The sequence below is a fragment of the Coregonus clupeaformis genome, chromosome 29 (assembly GCF_020615455.1).
Source record: "Coregonus clupeaformis isolate EN_2021a chromosome 29, ASM2061545v1, whole genome shotgun sequence".
NCBI lineage: Eukaryota > Metazoa > Chordata > Actinopteri > Salmoniformes > Salmonidae > Coregonus > Coregonus clupeaformis.
This window is the reverse complement of record NC_059220.1, coordinates 55662838-55680226: the sequence shown is the minus strand read 5'-3', so window position 1 is coordinate 55680226 and position 17389 is coordinate 55662838. Positions and strand designations below refer to the sequence as shown.

Below are 17389 nucleotides of genomic sequence, written 5' to 3'. Positions count from 1 at the left end.
GCTGTTTCCTCATATTTGCTCATATTTTTTTCTGGCTGCCGATCGCTAGCTACAAAGTAGGGTGGGATGTCTTTTGCATATCTGTGTGATCGCTCAAATCTGCGGCCGCTGGGGTTGTTGTTTGTGATTATTTTCTCTCACAGCTGAGAGAGCGGGGCTGTTGGGCTGGGGGACAGGAAATGAAGTCCCTGGAATCTGCCCTCTCCCTTAGGGAAGAGATGACAATGAGTAATTGTTGTGGAATGGTTCATGGAGATTGGCTTTTTAGACACATTTGGGAGATCTACCGTGGATAAACCCCCCCAGTGCACCCAGGGGCGTAGGATTAGGCATTCACATGCATACACACATGTATACAGATGAACACACACACACACACACAGATATACCACAGCAGGGTAGGATGCGATATTCACACATAAAAGCACAGAAATGCTCAAACGTGGACGCACACACCCCAATACACACACACCCCAATACACACACAGTGGCATTGTTGGCTGTGTTGTATGATCTGTTGTGTTGAAGGCCCTGTCTGTACAGGGAAACATTCTTTCAGATCAAGCCATCCTGCCTGTCTTCAGTGTAATGATGGTCAACCACCACTGTGTTAATGATTAACAGTGTTCCAACAGAGTCTCCTCTCACGTCCTTCCCCTACTGTAGTACTACTGACTATCTCTGGCAGCTAGTGAGGGTAGTGGAGCGCCCCTGTGTCTTGTGAAGGTTGATGACCAGTCTGTGAGATTGGGTTGTGAGTCCGGCCAGGTGCCTTGCTGTTCCAGCAGCCCACAGCGCCAGGCCTCAGATTCAATAAGGCTCTATCAGACCAGGGCTGTCCAGAAACACAGGCCAGCAGCAGCCAGGCAGCAGCCTAGACCACCATTTACAACACACCTAATTACACTGTCTTCATTATCTACATTATCTTCAATCACCTCAATTAGCAATCTGGGATGGGTGTGTGTGTGTGTTTGTGTGTGTGTGTGTGTTTGCACCTATTAAAAGTTATGTCTTGGGCATGGAATAAGTGCTGAGTTTCACCTTGAGGTCTGTGGGCAACCGGTTAGGTCAGTGGATGTATGTTAGGCTGCAGTGCATTTTGCATGACCAATATCAGTGAGCAAAATAACCGTTAATAATTACAGATTATTAGTAAAGGCTTTGCAGTGTTTTGGCACAGATCTGTGCTGAAAACCTTGTCCCTCAATCTCAGAAACAGCTGTGTTTGTCAGCAAGGGCCAGAGAAAGCTCCAGTCACACAGATGCCGATCAAAAGAACACATTATTCACACCAGCCTTGATTACAGGTTACTGTCAATTTCTGTTGCCGTGGTGATTAGCCCTAGATACAGAACAGAAGTGCTTGGTAACCTAGTTGGATGGGTGGTGATGATGTATGAGTTGCTCTCGTGGGGACTACCGCAGAGTCACAATGCCTTCCACTGGAGAGAGTGACAATTGTCGGTTAATGTCAATTAGAACATATGTTCCCACATAGAACCTTTAATTATTACTGAGGCGTTTTGCAGGGCCTGTGTGTCAGAGTGTCTCGTAATGTGGCCTATCTGCAGCCTTTATGGACAGCACAGGGGCTGCTAATGTGGCCTATCTGCAGCCTTTATGGACAGCACAGGGGCTGCTAATGTGGGCTGTAAGACAGAGGCATATGGAAACGTATGGATGGAGTCAGTGAGAGGTAGAGGAGGGAAGATATAGAGCGACACTTGAAGTAAATGGAGGCCCTGGGAGTGACTGGCACTTATAAAGACTTATCATGTGGCGGTTTTATTGGTGCACTGATTAGAGCTATTCCCGCATGGGCACTTTTGAGCATTCCATTAACATTCAAAACACAAATACCATGCATACATTATGCTCACTCCCCCTCTCACAATCCGTCTGGGCTGTGTGTTGTGTGTGTATGTGTGTTATTGTGTACATTTGGCATATAAAAATAACGTTTCCATATTTTCACTCTCGCTTTAACCAAGCTCCGAGAGATTATTTATTTTTCGACCATGAGATTTAAATGCACATATGTCCTTTTTTATTTCCTTAGCATATGGCTGTCATTATTATTGAGTGTCCTCAAGATGCCTAAAGATAAACATATTGTTTCCATCTTCATATAGGCTGCTAGGTGGAAGCTGAGGACACGCAGCACATGCAAGCTTATGTCGTTGATTATTTCCCATTTCTCTGGTGTTGGCTGGGGGGCCCCTGCCTGTGTCTCTGTGTACTGCCTCTTTATCTGCGTGTGTGTGGAGGAAATGAGAAGCAGCTCTCCCAGGGAGAGAGGCCTGGATGGACAGCGGGCGGCCAGGGCCAGACAGGACTGCTGGGCAGGGGGCGCGGGCCTACTGCCTAACCCTGATTTGGTGGAGCCCAGGTGTTGTGGAGGAGGGAGGAAATGTGATTGGTGGAAGGTGGGGAGTTGGTGTGAGGTAGGGTAGTGGTTAGTAGTTCAGTAGAATAGGACTAGGAGGATTACGGAGGATCTTGTCAGAGATAAGGGTGGTCTTTGAAATGAGGGATTCCAGTCCCCTTAGTACCTTGGCTTCATCATGGCTCCTGCAGTTCAGAGTAGCCAGTTTAGGCCATTGACCTTATGTCAACAGACCCAATAAGAACAGAGAACCTTGGGAATCAGACCTAAAGACTGGTCAGTAGACACCAGTCTTTAGGTCACAAGCCCACATAAAGTATGTCAGGAAAGAGTAGAGGGGTGTTTTTTAAAGAAATGACTGCGATGGAGGGAGTTGGGGAGAAGGGGGGAAATGGAGTGAGGAGTGGAGCGACGAGTGGCTAGTGTGCTTTGGAAGGAGAGTTTGTTTGTTTGTTTGTGTGTTTGCATGAAGGTCGGTTTCTACGGGGTGGTGAGATCCAGCATCCTACTGTGATGTAATCTGATAGGAGATTCCAAGCTGGTCAGCTCCATATGCCATCCACGTCTGCCAAAAATATCTGGAGCTGGAGACTCCATCACGCTTGGCAGACGGAGAGCGCGCTCCGGAAATATTTACTGCAGATAATAGGAAACGTGTGAACCAGGGCCGTGGCCAGGAAAGAGGGAGAAGGAGAGGGAGAGGAAAGGAAAGACAGAGGGAGTTGAAGGGAGAGAAGGATGGAGAGAGGCATGGTCACTGGCAGAGTCAGTAAACTGGTGATAGAAGAGTAGCGAATAGCTATGACAGAGAAGTGGCATACAGAGAGTTTGTGTGTAAGCAAGACGTTTGTGTCAGAGAGAGATTGAGTGAAGGCGAGTGAAATAGTCTGTATATGTGTGGGTGTTAGGAGCTCCAGGGATCATCTCAGCATTGCAGCAGTGTGTGTGTGTGTGTTTACGTATTTGTGTGTGTGTGTGTATGCTGCTGTGTGTATATGGGTGTGTGTGTCTGAGACGGAGAGTAGAGGTGGAGAGCTCTTGGGACGCCTACAGCTCTGCAGCAGGGTGTGTGTGTGTGTGTGTGTGCGTGCCTGTGTGTATACTCTGGCCCACATTGCTGCCCCCACTACCATGGGTCAAGCTCAGCATGCCTCGATTTCTCCCTCCCCTCTCTCTGTGTTTCCATGGCAACACACCTTGAGCTAGCCCCCTAGAGGAGCCCAGCACCTCTACTCCCTTTCGCCCCCTCAACCACACAGTCCTCCCCCCCCCCCCTCCCTCACTCTGCTCTCCCCTGGTATCTCTCCCGCCATCCTTGCCATCAATCGCCAGGCCAGGCTGCAGGGTGAGGGGAGGGGGCCGGGGCCCTGGGGAAGGCCAGCTCACAGCCAAGGAGATAATTTGTGTGCCAGTGCGCGCTGCAGGGGGTTGTGGGGGAGGGGAGCTGAGGGGGAGCTGGAGTGGGAGGAAGGGTGCGCCTGTGTAGATGGGACTATCCCCGGGGAGGGCTGCGAGTCAGGGCTCCACCTGGCTCCCCCTGGTCAATTAGCTGGAAGCACATTGGCTAAGCAGCAACAGAGGCAGCCGGCCCGCCGTACCGCAGCAGTGTTTGTACAGGATAAGACTCCTGTTCAGTTGGTGGAATAACAGTTTAGGAATAATACATAAATAGTGTTTTCTTTCCTTCACTTCACACCTTTCCTCTCCATCGCTGCAAGGCCCTCCATCTCTCCATCCACCTTAGACTGTAATCCTTTACCCGCTTTCTTTCAGTGTATCCCTCTCTTTCTTCTAGGGCTGGGAATTGCCATGGACCTCACGATACGATATAATCACGATACTTAGATGCCAATATGATATGTATTGCGATTCTCAAGATTCTCACAATTATATATGTATTGCGATTCGATACTGTGATTTTATTGTGATTCAATGTTCCAAACACATTGCTCACCATATGTCTGCTGCAGAGGGACAAGAGAGAGCCATGAGAAAACGAGTTTTGATCAGTCACGGAAATAAGTGCTGAAAACAAATTGGCTCTCTATTTAAAAATAAGATGGAGAACAAGCTATGAAGGAAAAATACTGGAGTTTGGTGCAGGTACAGCCAACTAGCGCAAAAATAATATTGCTATATTGTCAAAGTGATACGATATATCAGCAGAAATAATATCCCGATATGTAACTGTATCGATATTTTGGTCCTCCATCACTTTCTTCACCCCTATGTCTTCCTCACTCTTGCGTCCCCCTGCTATCTCACACTGTCTTTGTCGCTCCTCGCTCTCTCTCTCTCCCTGTCTCACTCCCTCTCTCTTTTTCCCATTAGTGTCCTGGCAAGCCCTCATCAGTAATTCTGCGTGTGTGTGGCGGCGTCATGCCGTTTCTCAATTAAGATTGTGCATACCTTAGGAGGTGGGGAAGGTTTTTCCCCCTCTCAATCAGTTAAATATTCTCTCTCCCCTCTTTCTCTCTCTGTCTCCCTCCCTCTCTCACGCACTTCCTCTCTCCTCTTCCACTCTTCACTCTGCATACCGATCAAGCGTCTTAACAGATCAGTCTGTTTTTCCTTCTCTTTCGTCCTGTTCTCTGTGTCTGATCTGTGGTGCAGATAGCTGAAGTGAGGCCTTGAAAGGATGAGATGTGTTGTAGCTATTTATAAACTGGGTGGTTTGAGCCCTGAATTATGATTGGCTGAAAGCCATGGTATATCAGACCGTATACCACGGGTATGACAAATCGTTTCGTTTTATTGCTCTAATTACATTGGTAACCAGTTTATAATAGCAATAAGGCTCCTCTGGGGTTTGTGATATATGGCAAATATACCACGGCTAAGGGCTATGTCCAGGCACTCCGCGTTGCGTCGTGCAGAAGAACAGCCCGTAGCTGTGGTATATTGGCCATATACCACACCTCCTCGGGCCTTATTGCTTAATTAACCTCTCTCTGCTGCCATACTGATGACTCCTCTATGGGGCTGCTAGTACCAAACAGCCATACACTCATCTAACAGGCCAAGTCTGGAACCTCTTCCTTGTCATTAATCAATCATTCTAATTGTAATGGTCATGTAGTGAAAAAAAGAAGGGTTACACACTAATAGGGATTGTGTTTATTCATGATAGTCTGCATCAGTGATTTGTATAGCAGGACAGTATGTATTCTTAATATGTCATAGCGTAATTAGTATGCTATAAGCTCTGTACAAGTTGAGTACTGTTTGGCTTTGTGTGCTAGTTTAGTGAAACTCCCAGGACTCACCTTCACCAAACCTCTGCCCTCCCTCCCTCCCAACCTGCCCCAGCGCATTCCTCCCTGGGTAGGGGCGGTGTGGCTGCCTCACGGATCAAATGCTCTCTCAGACACAAAGCTGGCCGGCAGGACGTTCCAGGGTCCTGTCATCTCGCCATGGTTCCCCCCCCCCACACACACAGCCCGCCCAACCCAGCCCGCTTTGTGTCTGATAGAGCTCGGCCCACCAGCCCTCCCTCTGTGCACTGAAAGGAAGAACAGACAGAGTGCACTCCCCACTCACTGATCAAAACAACTGTATTTGTCATAGAAAATACACCACTTTCATAGGACCCACACATACAAACGCTCTGCGCCCTTGGCCCGGCGGACAGCCCAATTATCCCCCTGCTCTCTGTACTGAACTCAGCTCTCTCTCTCTCATAGTTTGCCAGAATTCTCCCAATGTTTAACTCATACATAACCCTTATTTCAACTTATTTTTCACTTTTGGACCCGTATGCAGTATGCTAGATCTATTGTCAGTTGGTGTTTGTAGATCAGTATTCTATGGGTCAGTTGGTGCTGTTGGTCGTGTTGTGGTTGTCACTGTATGGTTTATTCCCTCTCTTCTCACTCTCTGTGTGTGTCTCTGGGTTCCTGGGAAGATTCACCTGCTGCTTCAATCTTGACACAATTTAATATTTTAAATGGTAATCAACAACCATCTCAGTGTGGTTTGGGACAGAAAGGCATCCCACCCAAACGTGATGTCTTTGAGGAAGCAGCAGCGGGGAGGGGCAGACCAAAGGAGTTCCCTTGCCAATCCTCCTAAGCCCCGTCCTCACCCAGCCCCACCCCCACCTCCTTCCCCTAGCCATTCAGACAGGGATTAAGGCACCCTTGTGCAGGCCTTTGAGACGGAGAGGAGATTGGAGTCAGTGGATGTGGGTTTGGTATGGGGGGTGTTGGTGGGGTGAGGTGTGGAGGTCAGGGGGGTGTTAGGGATGTTTGATTGAAGACTTTATTAACTCTGCGTGCCCCTGTTGCTGAGCAGCGGGACACCTCGGGGCATGGGGGACGCTGTCTGCGGTGGGACAGCGGGGTAGACTGGGAGGCTGCCTTGAGGGAGGACAGGGACCGGCAGCGGTGTCTTCCACGGTTCGGGGTTTGGTGAGGGGCAGCGATTGGGGCGCAGTGGAGGCAATCTGATGGCACGGGGACGGGCGCGGCTCGGTCCTGTGTGGCGCTCGGCCGATAAGACAGGAGCGGAGGCGCCCAGCCAGGACCCAACGCCCACCTTTCATCTGTCCCACGGCGGAGGGGGCCGCTGATGTCATTCATGCAGGCTTAAAATAGAGCGGCGAGCAGGGGGAGGGCACATAGCCCAGACCACTGGGGGTGGCAGGCAATTACCGGCCGGGAGAGAAGAGGCACTGGGAGGAGGGGAGGGGGGAGCGGGCCGGTCACACAGGCCAGATTTTGAGAGAGAGAGAGAGAGAGAGAGAGAGAGAGAGAGAGAGAGAGAGAGAGAGAGAGAGAGAGAGAGAGAGAGAGAGAGAGAGAGAGAGAGAGAGAGAGAGAGAGAGAGAGAGAGAGAGAGAGAGAGAGAGAGAGAGAGAGAGAGAGAGAGAGAGAGAGAGAGAGAGAGAGAGAGAGAGAGAGAGAGAGAGAGAGAGAGAGAGAGAGAGAGAGAGAGAGAGAGAGAGAGAGAGAGAGAGAGAGAGAGAGAGAGAGAGAGAGAGAGAGAGAGAGAGAGAGAGAGAGAGAGAGAGAGAGAGAGAGAGAGAGAGAGAGAGAGAGAGAGAGAGAGAGAGAGAGAGAGAGAGAGAGAGAGAGAGAGAGAGAGAGAGAGCGCTTTCTCAGTAGGATTCAGACTAGACATGTTAATGTAGGATCATTGTATCTCTCTCACTGGGCTCTATGTCAGGGACAGTGTGGCCAAGGCATGTGTTGGAGCTTTGCTATATGCTGCAGACGGGAAAAAGGCAATGATTGAATTGAACCGGCTATACTTACCTATACACACAATTACCTGTACATGAACTTACACTTTTCATTTTGTGTGTATAATGTGTTTCTCCCGCCTTCACTCTCTGACCCTCCTTGTTGTATGGTGTGCTCTTCTTTTACAGAGGAAGGTATCAATCACGAGTGCAAGCTGTGTAACCAGATGTTTGACTCTCCGGCCAAGCTCCTGTGTCACCTGATCGAGCACAGTTTCGAGGGCATGGGTGGCACCTTCAAGTGTCCCGTCTGCTTCACAGGTGAGGGGGCGGGGCGGGGCCTCAGAGGGGAGCCAGGTGGAGGGCATTCAAGGTGCTTCAGTGTCTGACCGACATTAACATAGAGACAATTTGAACACATGATCCACTCGATCCGCAGGCCCCCACACATTGTTGCCCTTTCACATACATAGAATAACATCTCACCCATAGAATGGCAGAGATGCCAATGCACGGACCCTGATACATTCTTCACCTAACCTCTCCTTCTCCACTCCTCCATCTAGTCTGTCTCTCCATACCTTCCACCCTATACCCCCTCCTGTGGTAAAACACAGTCCTCCTCCACTACTTAATTGAACTGTATTAATGATCAGTTCAGTAGGAGGTGGGTTGGGCTGGAGGGAAGACCTGACATGGAGTATCTCAGGAAAGACATGTAGTAAAGAATTAGCCAAGATAGAAAAAACTCACTCCAGACATCGGAATCAGGGTGCGAGATAGTGAAAATATTATGACAAATAGCCAAGCCGCAGTAGACCTAGCAGAGCCATTCAACAGAGGTCAACTCTGTGCTTCTGAGACTGAGAAGTCTGGTCCTTTAAGAGTCCAGCTGTGCTGATGGGAAAGTTAATTAGAGCTGATTTACCCATGGTGCAACCTGGTGAGTCGTCCCCCCTGAGTGGCTAAGACTCATACAGTCAGCTCTACTCAGTCACAGGCACAGCCACAGAGTAAAGCACAGGGCCAGGGCCGGGCCAGGCGTAGCACAGAGACTAGCCCAGCCACAGTTGGCTTGATTCAGGCACAGCACATGCACAGTCACAGGGCTGGTCAGGCGTAACACTGAGACTAGCCGAGACTAGCAGGCCGAGCAGAGCGGCTCAAGGTCCTTCAGGCTTGGCCGTGGTCCCCTGTGTCTGCTGTGCCCCAGATCAGAAAGGCCCTGAGAGGTCAGAGAATAAAGAGCAGTTTGAAAGAGGAGGGCGGCTAATCCTCTGTGGCCGTCTGGACGGTTTAGGGGCCCTCTGTACGTGTCCTCAGAGTTAAGCAGCCAGGGCTCTACAGGCAGCAGGCTGAAAGTCACATTGGACCTCTGGCTCCCCTCTGGGAATCAGAAATCATTATTGCCACTGAAATACAGATATGGCTGACCGCAGCTGAGATGCCATTTTGTGTCGGTCTTTATCCATTGTCATCTTTCTGTTTGTCTCTGTATTTCTTTGTCTGTTTTAGTATGTTTCTCTATCTATCTGTTTCTCTAGTAATTGGACATCCCAATCCCTTGCTACCTGATTCTGTTTGTCTGTCTGCATCATAAGACTTACTGTAAACTCAGACCATGTAGCAGCCCCCCTTGTCTCTCTTCTCTGTTCCTCTCAGTAGATATGTCCCCCCCCCCCTTCCCCCACAGGTACACAGCACTTTTTAAAAGTTTAACTCTATTCCTGTGCGGGTTATGAATAAGTTAGGGGGTGCTGCTCCTTTGGGGAGGGTTAATAATTCAGACTCACCACTCACACAGCAAACTTAAGTTTACTGAAACAAAACAGAAGGGGAAAAAAACACAGGAGCGAAAATTAAAAAACAGAGGAATGGAGGATAATTTATTGATAAATATCACAAGGTCTGTAGGGGATAGTGTAGTCTGCATGCTGTCTCCCCCATCTCTCCATCTCTCCTCTCATCCACGTAGTGGCTCTGATGGCGCTTCATCCACTGATGCTCATATGAGAGGGGTCTTTATTTGTATTGACGCTTTTGAAGTTGTTGTTTTAGTGCAACTAGTATGGCTTTGTCTCTTGCCTCAGTATTTGCACACAGAGAGAGCGAGACTTGAAACCTTTCCCTTTTCCCTCGCAAAATTGTATTCAATAACCTAGTTATCTGGATAGCATAACTTATCTCCAGTCTGACCAATCATCTAACCTATCCTCCTCCTTCTCCCCTCCTCCAGCCTTTGTCCAGGCCAATAAGCTGCAGCAGCATATCTTTGCCGTCCACGGTCAGGAGGACAAGATCTACGACTGCTCCCAGTGTCCACAGAAGTTCTTCTTCCAGACTGAGCTCCAGGTCAGTACACTAACGCAACGCTTACTTCAAAACAACAGAGAGTGATGGCATCTCTCAGCACCATACAGAATATTTTGCTGGCCAACGGTCAATTAACATGATCTAAAATCATAAGAGATGACTTCAAGATTAATTGCTTCTAATGGACTCCTGAGTATCTTAGCAGAATTTTTTATAAAACAATATTTTTGTCCACCTCTGTTTATGGTCTTCACTACCAGAATACCATTCCAGTCTTAAACAGGCTGTTATGTCAGGGTATAGCTGAATGTGTTTCGTGGTATGGTTGATAATTAATAAGGAAATTATTAGCAGAGTAAATGAGTAGCTTCCTTATGGGCAGTAACGATTAGACCCCAGTCCATTGCTAATCAATCAGCTCTCCTGCTGGGCTCTCAGGTGCGCACACGCACGCACACACACACACACACACACACACACACACACACACACACACACACACACACACACACACACACACTTCCCCTGACACAAGCACACACACTCCTCCTCTCATTCATACATACACTTACAGGAATCCATTTGATTAGCATAGTGAGAGGCCATCATTTAGCTGGGCTACCACTACCACATACACGACCAAAGGTATGTGGACACCTGCTCGTCGAACATCTCATTCCAAAATCATGGGCATTAATATGGAGTTGGTCCCCCCTTTGCTGCTATAACAGCCTCCACTCTTCTGGGAAGGTTTCCACTAGATGTTGGAACATTGCTGCTGGGTCTCGCTTCCATTCAGCCACAACCATTAGTGAGGTCGGCACTGATATTGGGCAATTAGGCCTGGCTCGCAGTCTGCGTTCCAATTCATCCCAAAGGTGTTCGACGGGGTTGAGGTCAGTGCCCACTGCTACAGAGTCCAATGGCGGCGAGCTTTACACCACTCCAGCCAACGCTTGGCATTGCGCATGGTGATCTTAGGCTTGTGTGCGGCTGCTTGGCCATGGAAACCCATTTCATGAAGCTCTCTACGAACAGTTATTGTGCTGACGTTGCTTCCAGAAGCAGTTTGGAACTCGGTAGTGAGTGTTGCAACCTAGGCGCTTCAGCACTCGGCGGTCCCGTTCTATGAGCTTGTGAGGCCTACCACTTCGCGGCTGAGCCGTTGTTGCTTCTAGACATTTCCACTTCACAGTAACAGTTGACCGGGGCAGCTCTAGCAGGGCAGAAATTTGACAAACTGACTTGTTGGAAAGGTGTCATCCTATGATGGTGCCAGGTTGAAAGTAACTGAGCTCTTCAGTAAGGCCATTCTACTGCCAATGTTTGTCTATGGAGATTGCATGGCTGTGTGCTCGATTTTATACACCTGTCAGCAACGGCTGTGGCTGAAATAACCGAATCCACTAATTTGAAGGGGTGTCCACATACTTTTATATGTATAGTGTACTTACCTGTAGTACGACCACACCTACATATTCTGCAAAATGATGTAAATGTAAATATTCAGTACCAGTCAAAAGTTTGGACACACCTACTCATTCAAGGGTTTTTCTTTATTTTTACTATTTTCTACATTGTAGAATAATAGTGAAGACAGCAAACCTATGAAATAACACATATGGAATCATGTAGTAACCAAAAAAGTGTTAAACAAATCAAAATATATTTTAGATTTTAGATTCTTCAAAGTAGCCACCCTTTGCCTTGATGACAGCTTTGCACACTCTTGGCATTCTCTCAACCAGCTTAATGAGGTAGTCACCTGGAATGCATTTCAATTAACAGGTGTGCCTTGTTAATTTGTGGAATGTCTTTCCTTCTTAATGCGTTTGAGCCAATCAGTTGTGTTGTAACAAGGTAGGGGTGGTATACAGAAGATAGCCCTATTTGGTAAAAGACCAAGTCCATATTATGGCAAGACCAGCTCAAATAAGCAAAGAGAAATGACAGTCCATCATTACTTTAAGACATGAAGGTCAGTCAATCCGGAACATTTCAAGTACTTTGAAAGTTTCTTCAAGTGCAGTTGCAAAAACCATCAAGCGCTATGATGAAACTGGCTCTCATGAGGACCGCCACAGGAAAGGAAGACCCAGAGTTACCACTGCTGCAGAAGATAAGTTCATTAGAGTTACCAGCCTCAGAAATTGCAGCCCAAATAAATGCTTCACAGAGTTCAAGTAACAGACACATCTCAACATCAACTGTTCAGAGGAGACTGCGTGAATCAGGCCTTCATGGTTGAATTGCTGCAAAGAAACAACTACTAAAGGACACCAATAAGAAGAGACTTGCTTGGGCCAAGAAACACAAGCAATGGACATTAGACCGGTGGAAATCTGTCCTTTGGTCTGATGAGTCAAAATTTGAGATTTTTGGTTCCAACTGCCGTGTCTTTGTGAGACGCAGAGTAGGTGAACGGATGATCTCTGCATGTGTGGTTCCCACCATAAAGCATGGAGGAGGAGGTGTGATGGTGTGGGGGTGCTTTGCTGGTGACACTGTCAGTGATTTATTTAGAATTCAAGGCACACTTAACTAGCATGGCTACCTCAGCATTCTGCAGCGATACGCCATCCCATCTGGTTTGCGCTTAGTGGGACTATCATTTGTTTTTCAGCAGGACAATGACCCAAAACACACCTCTGTTGGAAAAGCATTCCTCATGAAGATGGTTGTGAGAATGCCAAGAGTGTGCAAAGCTGTCATCAAGGCATATTTTGAATTGTTTAACACTTTTTTGGTAACTACATGATTCCATATGTGTTATTCATAGTTTTGATGTCTTCACTATTATTCTAGAATGTAGAAAATAGTAACTTTTGACTGGTACTGTACTTATACACACTATCTGTTTTAACCACTGTAGACGCTGACACACTGTAGATGTACATGCAGACGCAAAGACATGTGGATCCAGCCACCCCTCCCCTCTCCTTCTCTCCCCCACCCTGTCCTGGCAGGGTTCTGGCTGGGTCGGGTCAGTAGAGTCCAGACAGATCATCGAGGGCCCAGCTCTGTATAACTCACTCCAGAGTGGGTCCAGTGGGTAGCTGTGGTCAGTGTTATTTTGCCCTGCCCCTGGCTGGATCCATCATCCTGAGCTATGAGCCACATGCTGGAGGATGGACCCACACAGCCACCTGGTACTACTACCAAAGACCCTCCCTCTCCCCCTCTCTTCCTCATGTGTTCTCCCTCCCTCACCCCCTCTCTTCCTCATGTGTTCTCACCCCCTCTCTTCCTCATGTGTTCTCCCTCCCTCACCCCCTCTCTTCCTCATGTGTTCTCCCTCCCTCACCCCCTCTCTTCCTCATGTGTTCTGCCTACCTCACCTCCACTCTGATGGTTGGTAGAGGAGTGGTTATGTGGGTATGCTAGCCCTAGGAGTGAGCTGCCTGTGAGCATAATGGCCAAATCATATCCATGGCTCCATTTTGGGTCTGTGACCTAAATCTCCTGACCAGCCCACAGAGTCCCCACACCCTCCCCACCCCTCCAGCCCCAGTCCGGACCCGGCACCCCCACCTTGCCGTGACAGTGATGTAGGGCCGGCGGTGGTGGGCATATGGCCAGTCAGTCCATTTAGCAGCAGGAGGAGCGCTGAACCCTGTCGGTCACTGTCTGCCTCACCCCGAGGCCAGGCGACCGAGAGATAAACACCAACCGATCGCACAGTGTGGCATGGCCCCATCTCGCTCATCTCCACCTTTCCACACTTTTTCCTCCATTAATTCCATCCTGTATGGCCACACCTCTCCCTTCTGACCAGGTCACGCTGTCTAAAAGAAGTGATTTTCCTCTAGGGAGGACCACTCACTCCATCACCAAGCTATAGGAACGCCACACTCACATGGCCACAGCAGCATCCTCTGATGGGCCTGAGGGTGTATCCTTCTTCGCTTTTACTGGCCCTATTCCATGTTTGGGCATTGCCTCACCCTTCCCTCCCACAAGCCCCCCAGCCCACCCCTGTGCTTTGCCCCAGGAGGAGCAGCTCTAAGTTGGGGATATGCAGTAGTCTGAGTGCGGAGATGAACTGGGCTGGTCGTGGAGGTTAGTGGTGAGGCTGGTTGTGTAGGTGTTTGTGTTAATGAGGTCTGAATGGATGGAGGAGGCTGGCTGGCCTGTCTGGGCTGTGCCCTGCTCGGGGCTCCCTACCCCAGCCCTCTGAGGGCCCAGGCAGGGCAACCCTCCGTTAATCCTCCAGCTGTCCCAGGGGCCTGTGGGGGGACACGTCACTGCATCATCCCTTCTCCCTCATGGCCACCTACTCCACGCTCCTCACTTTTCAGAACAGTCTCTCATGCCCCCTCTCTCTCTTTCTCTTTCTCTCTCTCCTTGTCCCATATGAACCAGCCCCCATGCATATTTTAGCCCATCTCAGCTCCTCTCCTCTCTTCTCTCCTCATCTGTGCCTCTCCCCAATGCCCCATAAATAGTGCAGACGTAAGCTGGTAAATAAGTGATGCTTCGCCCCTGATCAGCGCTGTTAGACCCAGCCTGCCGGATCTAGATTCCTTTACTGGAAACTTCAGAGACTTGGCTGTTTTTTGTGTGTTGTTGTTTGTCTCCCCCAGGTGCCTCAGAGCCGCCTCTCCTCCCTCCCCCCCACACTAGCACTCACCCCTCCGTGGTCTGCTGTCATTCGCTGACAGCATAGCTGATCTTTACACTATTTAACAGAGGCGCTCCCCCTCTGTTCGCATGTGTGTACACTATTTCCTTTAGCACTAGTAAATATTTAACTCCAGTTAGCAGTTTGGAATGGGAGGGGAGGTGGAGGGGAGGGGTCTCTGTCCTCTGGCTTGTTTGTTTGTTGATGCCTCCTCCTCCCTCCCTCTACATCCAGAAAGTGTTGAATATTTGAGGGAAGCGCATTCTCATCCAAAGCTATGCTGTACTGTAGGAGCTGGGGTTTGGGTCTTAGAGCAGAGATACAGAGAGCAGGGAACATGGGCTGCGGCGTTTACACAGGCAGCCCAATTCTGATATTTTTCTCCCTAATTGGTCTTTTGACCAATCATATGATATCTTTTCACATCAGATCATTTTCAGAGCTGATCTGTTTGTTCAAAAGGCCAATTAGTGAAAGAAAGATCCAAATTGGGCTGCCTGTGTAAACGCAGCCATGGAGGCATACCACTAACATTCAGTGTGTGATCTGTGTCTGCTTTGTTTGATTGGACAAGTAGTGCACTGAGCAGTGTCTTTGTTAGCCTCGTACATTCACATTAGGAAAGGTATTTCCTTTGTTAGTCCTTGTCTATGTTCTCTGCTGTAGCTATGCTACAGTGTGTGAATATTATAGTGAGTGTCTGAACTATGGATGTATTTCTGTATGTGTGTGTAGGTGACTGGGGAGTTCTTAGTTTGCTCATTATGGCGTGCCACAGTGTGGAGGCAGGATTTGATCTAGGTGTCCAAGTGACAGTCTCTGGTTGCGTCCCCGCTGTGCAGAGTGGCGCTCCATGTTATTAGAATGGGGACCAAGTGGTCTCTCTGCAGACCTCCTCCCCACCCCAGCCCCCCGCCCCTTCCCAAAACCTCCTGCAAAATGATTGGCCAGCTCAGAGAGATGCAGTCTAGGGACTGCATGCACCACATACAGGATACATACAGCTGTCTGGCTTGGCATACCTGGGTCTGTCTGAGCTGCACCACAGAACACTATGGTCCACTGTGGTAGCCTACACTGCTCTAGTTGTCAGGCAGCGGTGTGAAGCTGTGGTCATGGTATCAATGGTGTAGTCTTTCATGATAAACACATTGTACAGCAACAACACTTGAGATGAGAACCAGTATTTTGGTTCAGTCTTTGTGTATAGAGGGGTGACATTAGCATAGCAAATATATCAACTTCTGAGGAGATGGAGCGTGGAACATACTATTGTCCTTCACATCCTCAGCCCCAGGACCTGTTTAAGTTGTTTACCTGTTTTTCTGTTTTGTTTTCATTCTCTTCCCGCACTGCAAAAGAAACTCAGACAAATTTGAGTGTGGTGAATTCAAATGGAAAACGCTCTACATGGGGTAAACTAATCTTCTGAGAAAATCAAGACATTCACATCCTGTCATCTTACCAGTGTGTGTGTGTGTGTGTGTGTGTGTGTGTCTCTGTGTGCACGTTATTTCCTACAAGCCTCTGAAAGGGGCAATGACACCCTGTATAATACTCATACACACTCCCCATAGAGATTCTGTCACAAACCTTCCCCTCATGAAAAAACCCTCCCTAAGTGACAGTGTGGGATGAAGAGGAATGAAGAGAGAGGGAGGCCATGGCTTCCCTGACTCCCAGAGAGATGAGATGTCTGGGAGAAATTGAATAATTTGGGGGCCAGCGTGGAGGTGGGAGAGGAACGCTGAGACGAAGAGGAGGAGAGATCCACTGGGATAGAGTCAGCTCTTCTATGTGTCTGTTCTTCACTCTCCATCCTTTCCCCTTTATCTGTCTGTTGCATTCCATTAAATGTATTCTATCAAACACAGCAAGATGGAGAGAGAGGGAGATGGAGAGAGAGGGAGATGGAGAGAGATGGAGATGGGGGGGAGAGAGGGGAAGGAGGAAGGGAAGGGGGGCAGTTCTCTCTTCCTGGACCCTGTCTCTGTTTCAGTGTGTCTGCCTCCACAGAGCAAAGCATCGTCCCTAGTCAGACATGACAGTTGAACTCAAATCAAATCAAATGTTATTTGTCACATGCGCCAAATACAACAGGTGTAGACCTTACCGTGAAATGCTTACTTACAAGCCCTTAACCAACAATGTAGTTTTAAGAAAAATAAGAGTTAAGAAAAATATTTACTAAATAAACTAAAGTATAAAATACAGGAGGTACCGGTACCGAATCCAATGTGTGGGTACAGGTTAGTAGAGGTAATAGTCAATGTGGGGGTACAGGTTAGTAGAGGTAATAGTCAATGTGTGGGTACAGGTTAGTAGAGGTAATAGTCAATGTGTGGGTACAGGTTAGTAGAGGTAATAGAGGTAATATGTACAACTGAGATGTGTTGTTGCGGTACAGAACAGCGCTGTGTGGTGTGGTTCCACTCGTTGCCAAAACAGGACTGGAACTGTCATGGCTTTGACAGTGACGTATGAGCTGGGGTATTGTCCCTGAGTGGGTTCTCCTGGCACTAAACAGTGTAGAGACGTGGTTACACGGTGATCTGATCAACCACAATAGAGATGTGGGCTAGATCACTAGATCAACATCATACGTCACATCACTTACCACACTGAAGGTGTGGTAATGACAAGGAGGTGATACTGTATGTGGGGTCTCTGTCTTTCTGTCTCTGTACATCTTTCTCTGTCTCTCTCTCTCTTGGGGTCTCTATCTCTCATTCTCTCTCTTTTCCTCTGTCTCTCTCTCCATCTCTCTTTCTCCATCATAGAGAACACACAGGACGGGGTCTTTTACAACCTGATGTTCTCTATTCAGCAGCTGGAGGCTGACACACACACACTATAAATCATACACCACTGACAGCTCTACTAG

At 48.4% G+C, this 17389-nt stretch overlaps 1 protein-coding gene across 3 annotated transcripts in view; it reads left to right on the top strand.

Annotated features, from left to right (window-relative positions):
- Positions 1-17389, top strand: part of LOC121576673 (zinc finger protein 423-like) — a 130890-nt gene that overhangs the window by 106442 nt on the left and 7059 nt on the right. For all 3 annotated transcript variants that reach the window (XM_041890023.2, XM_041890020.2, XM_041890022.2), the window contains 2 exons: positions 7761-7892; positions 9808-9923. In XM_041890023.2, the coding sequence (XP_041745957.1) occupies positions 7761-7892; positions 9808-9923 (248 nt within the window). The remainder of the gene's footprint in view (positions 1-7760; positions 7893-9807; positions 9924-17389) is intronic.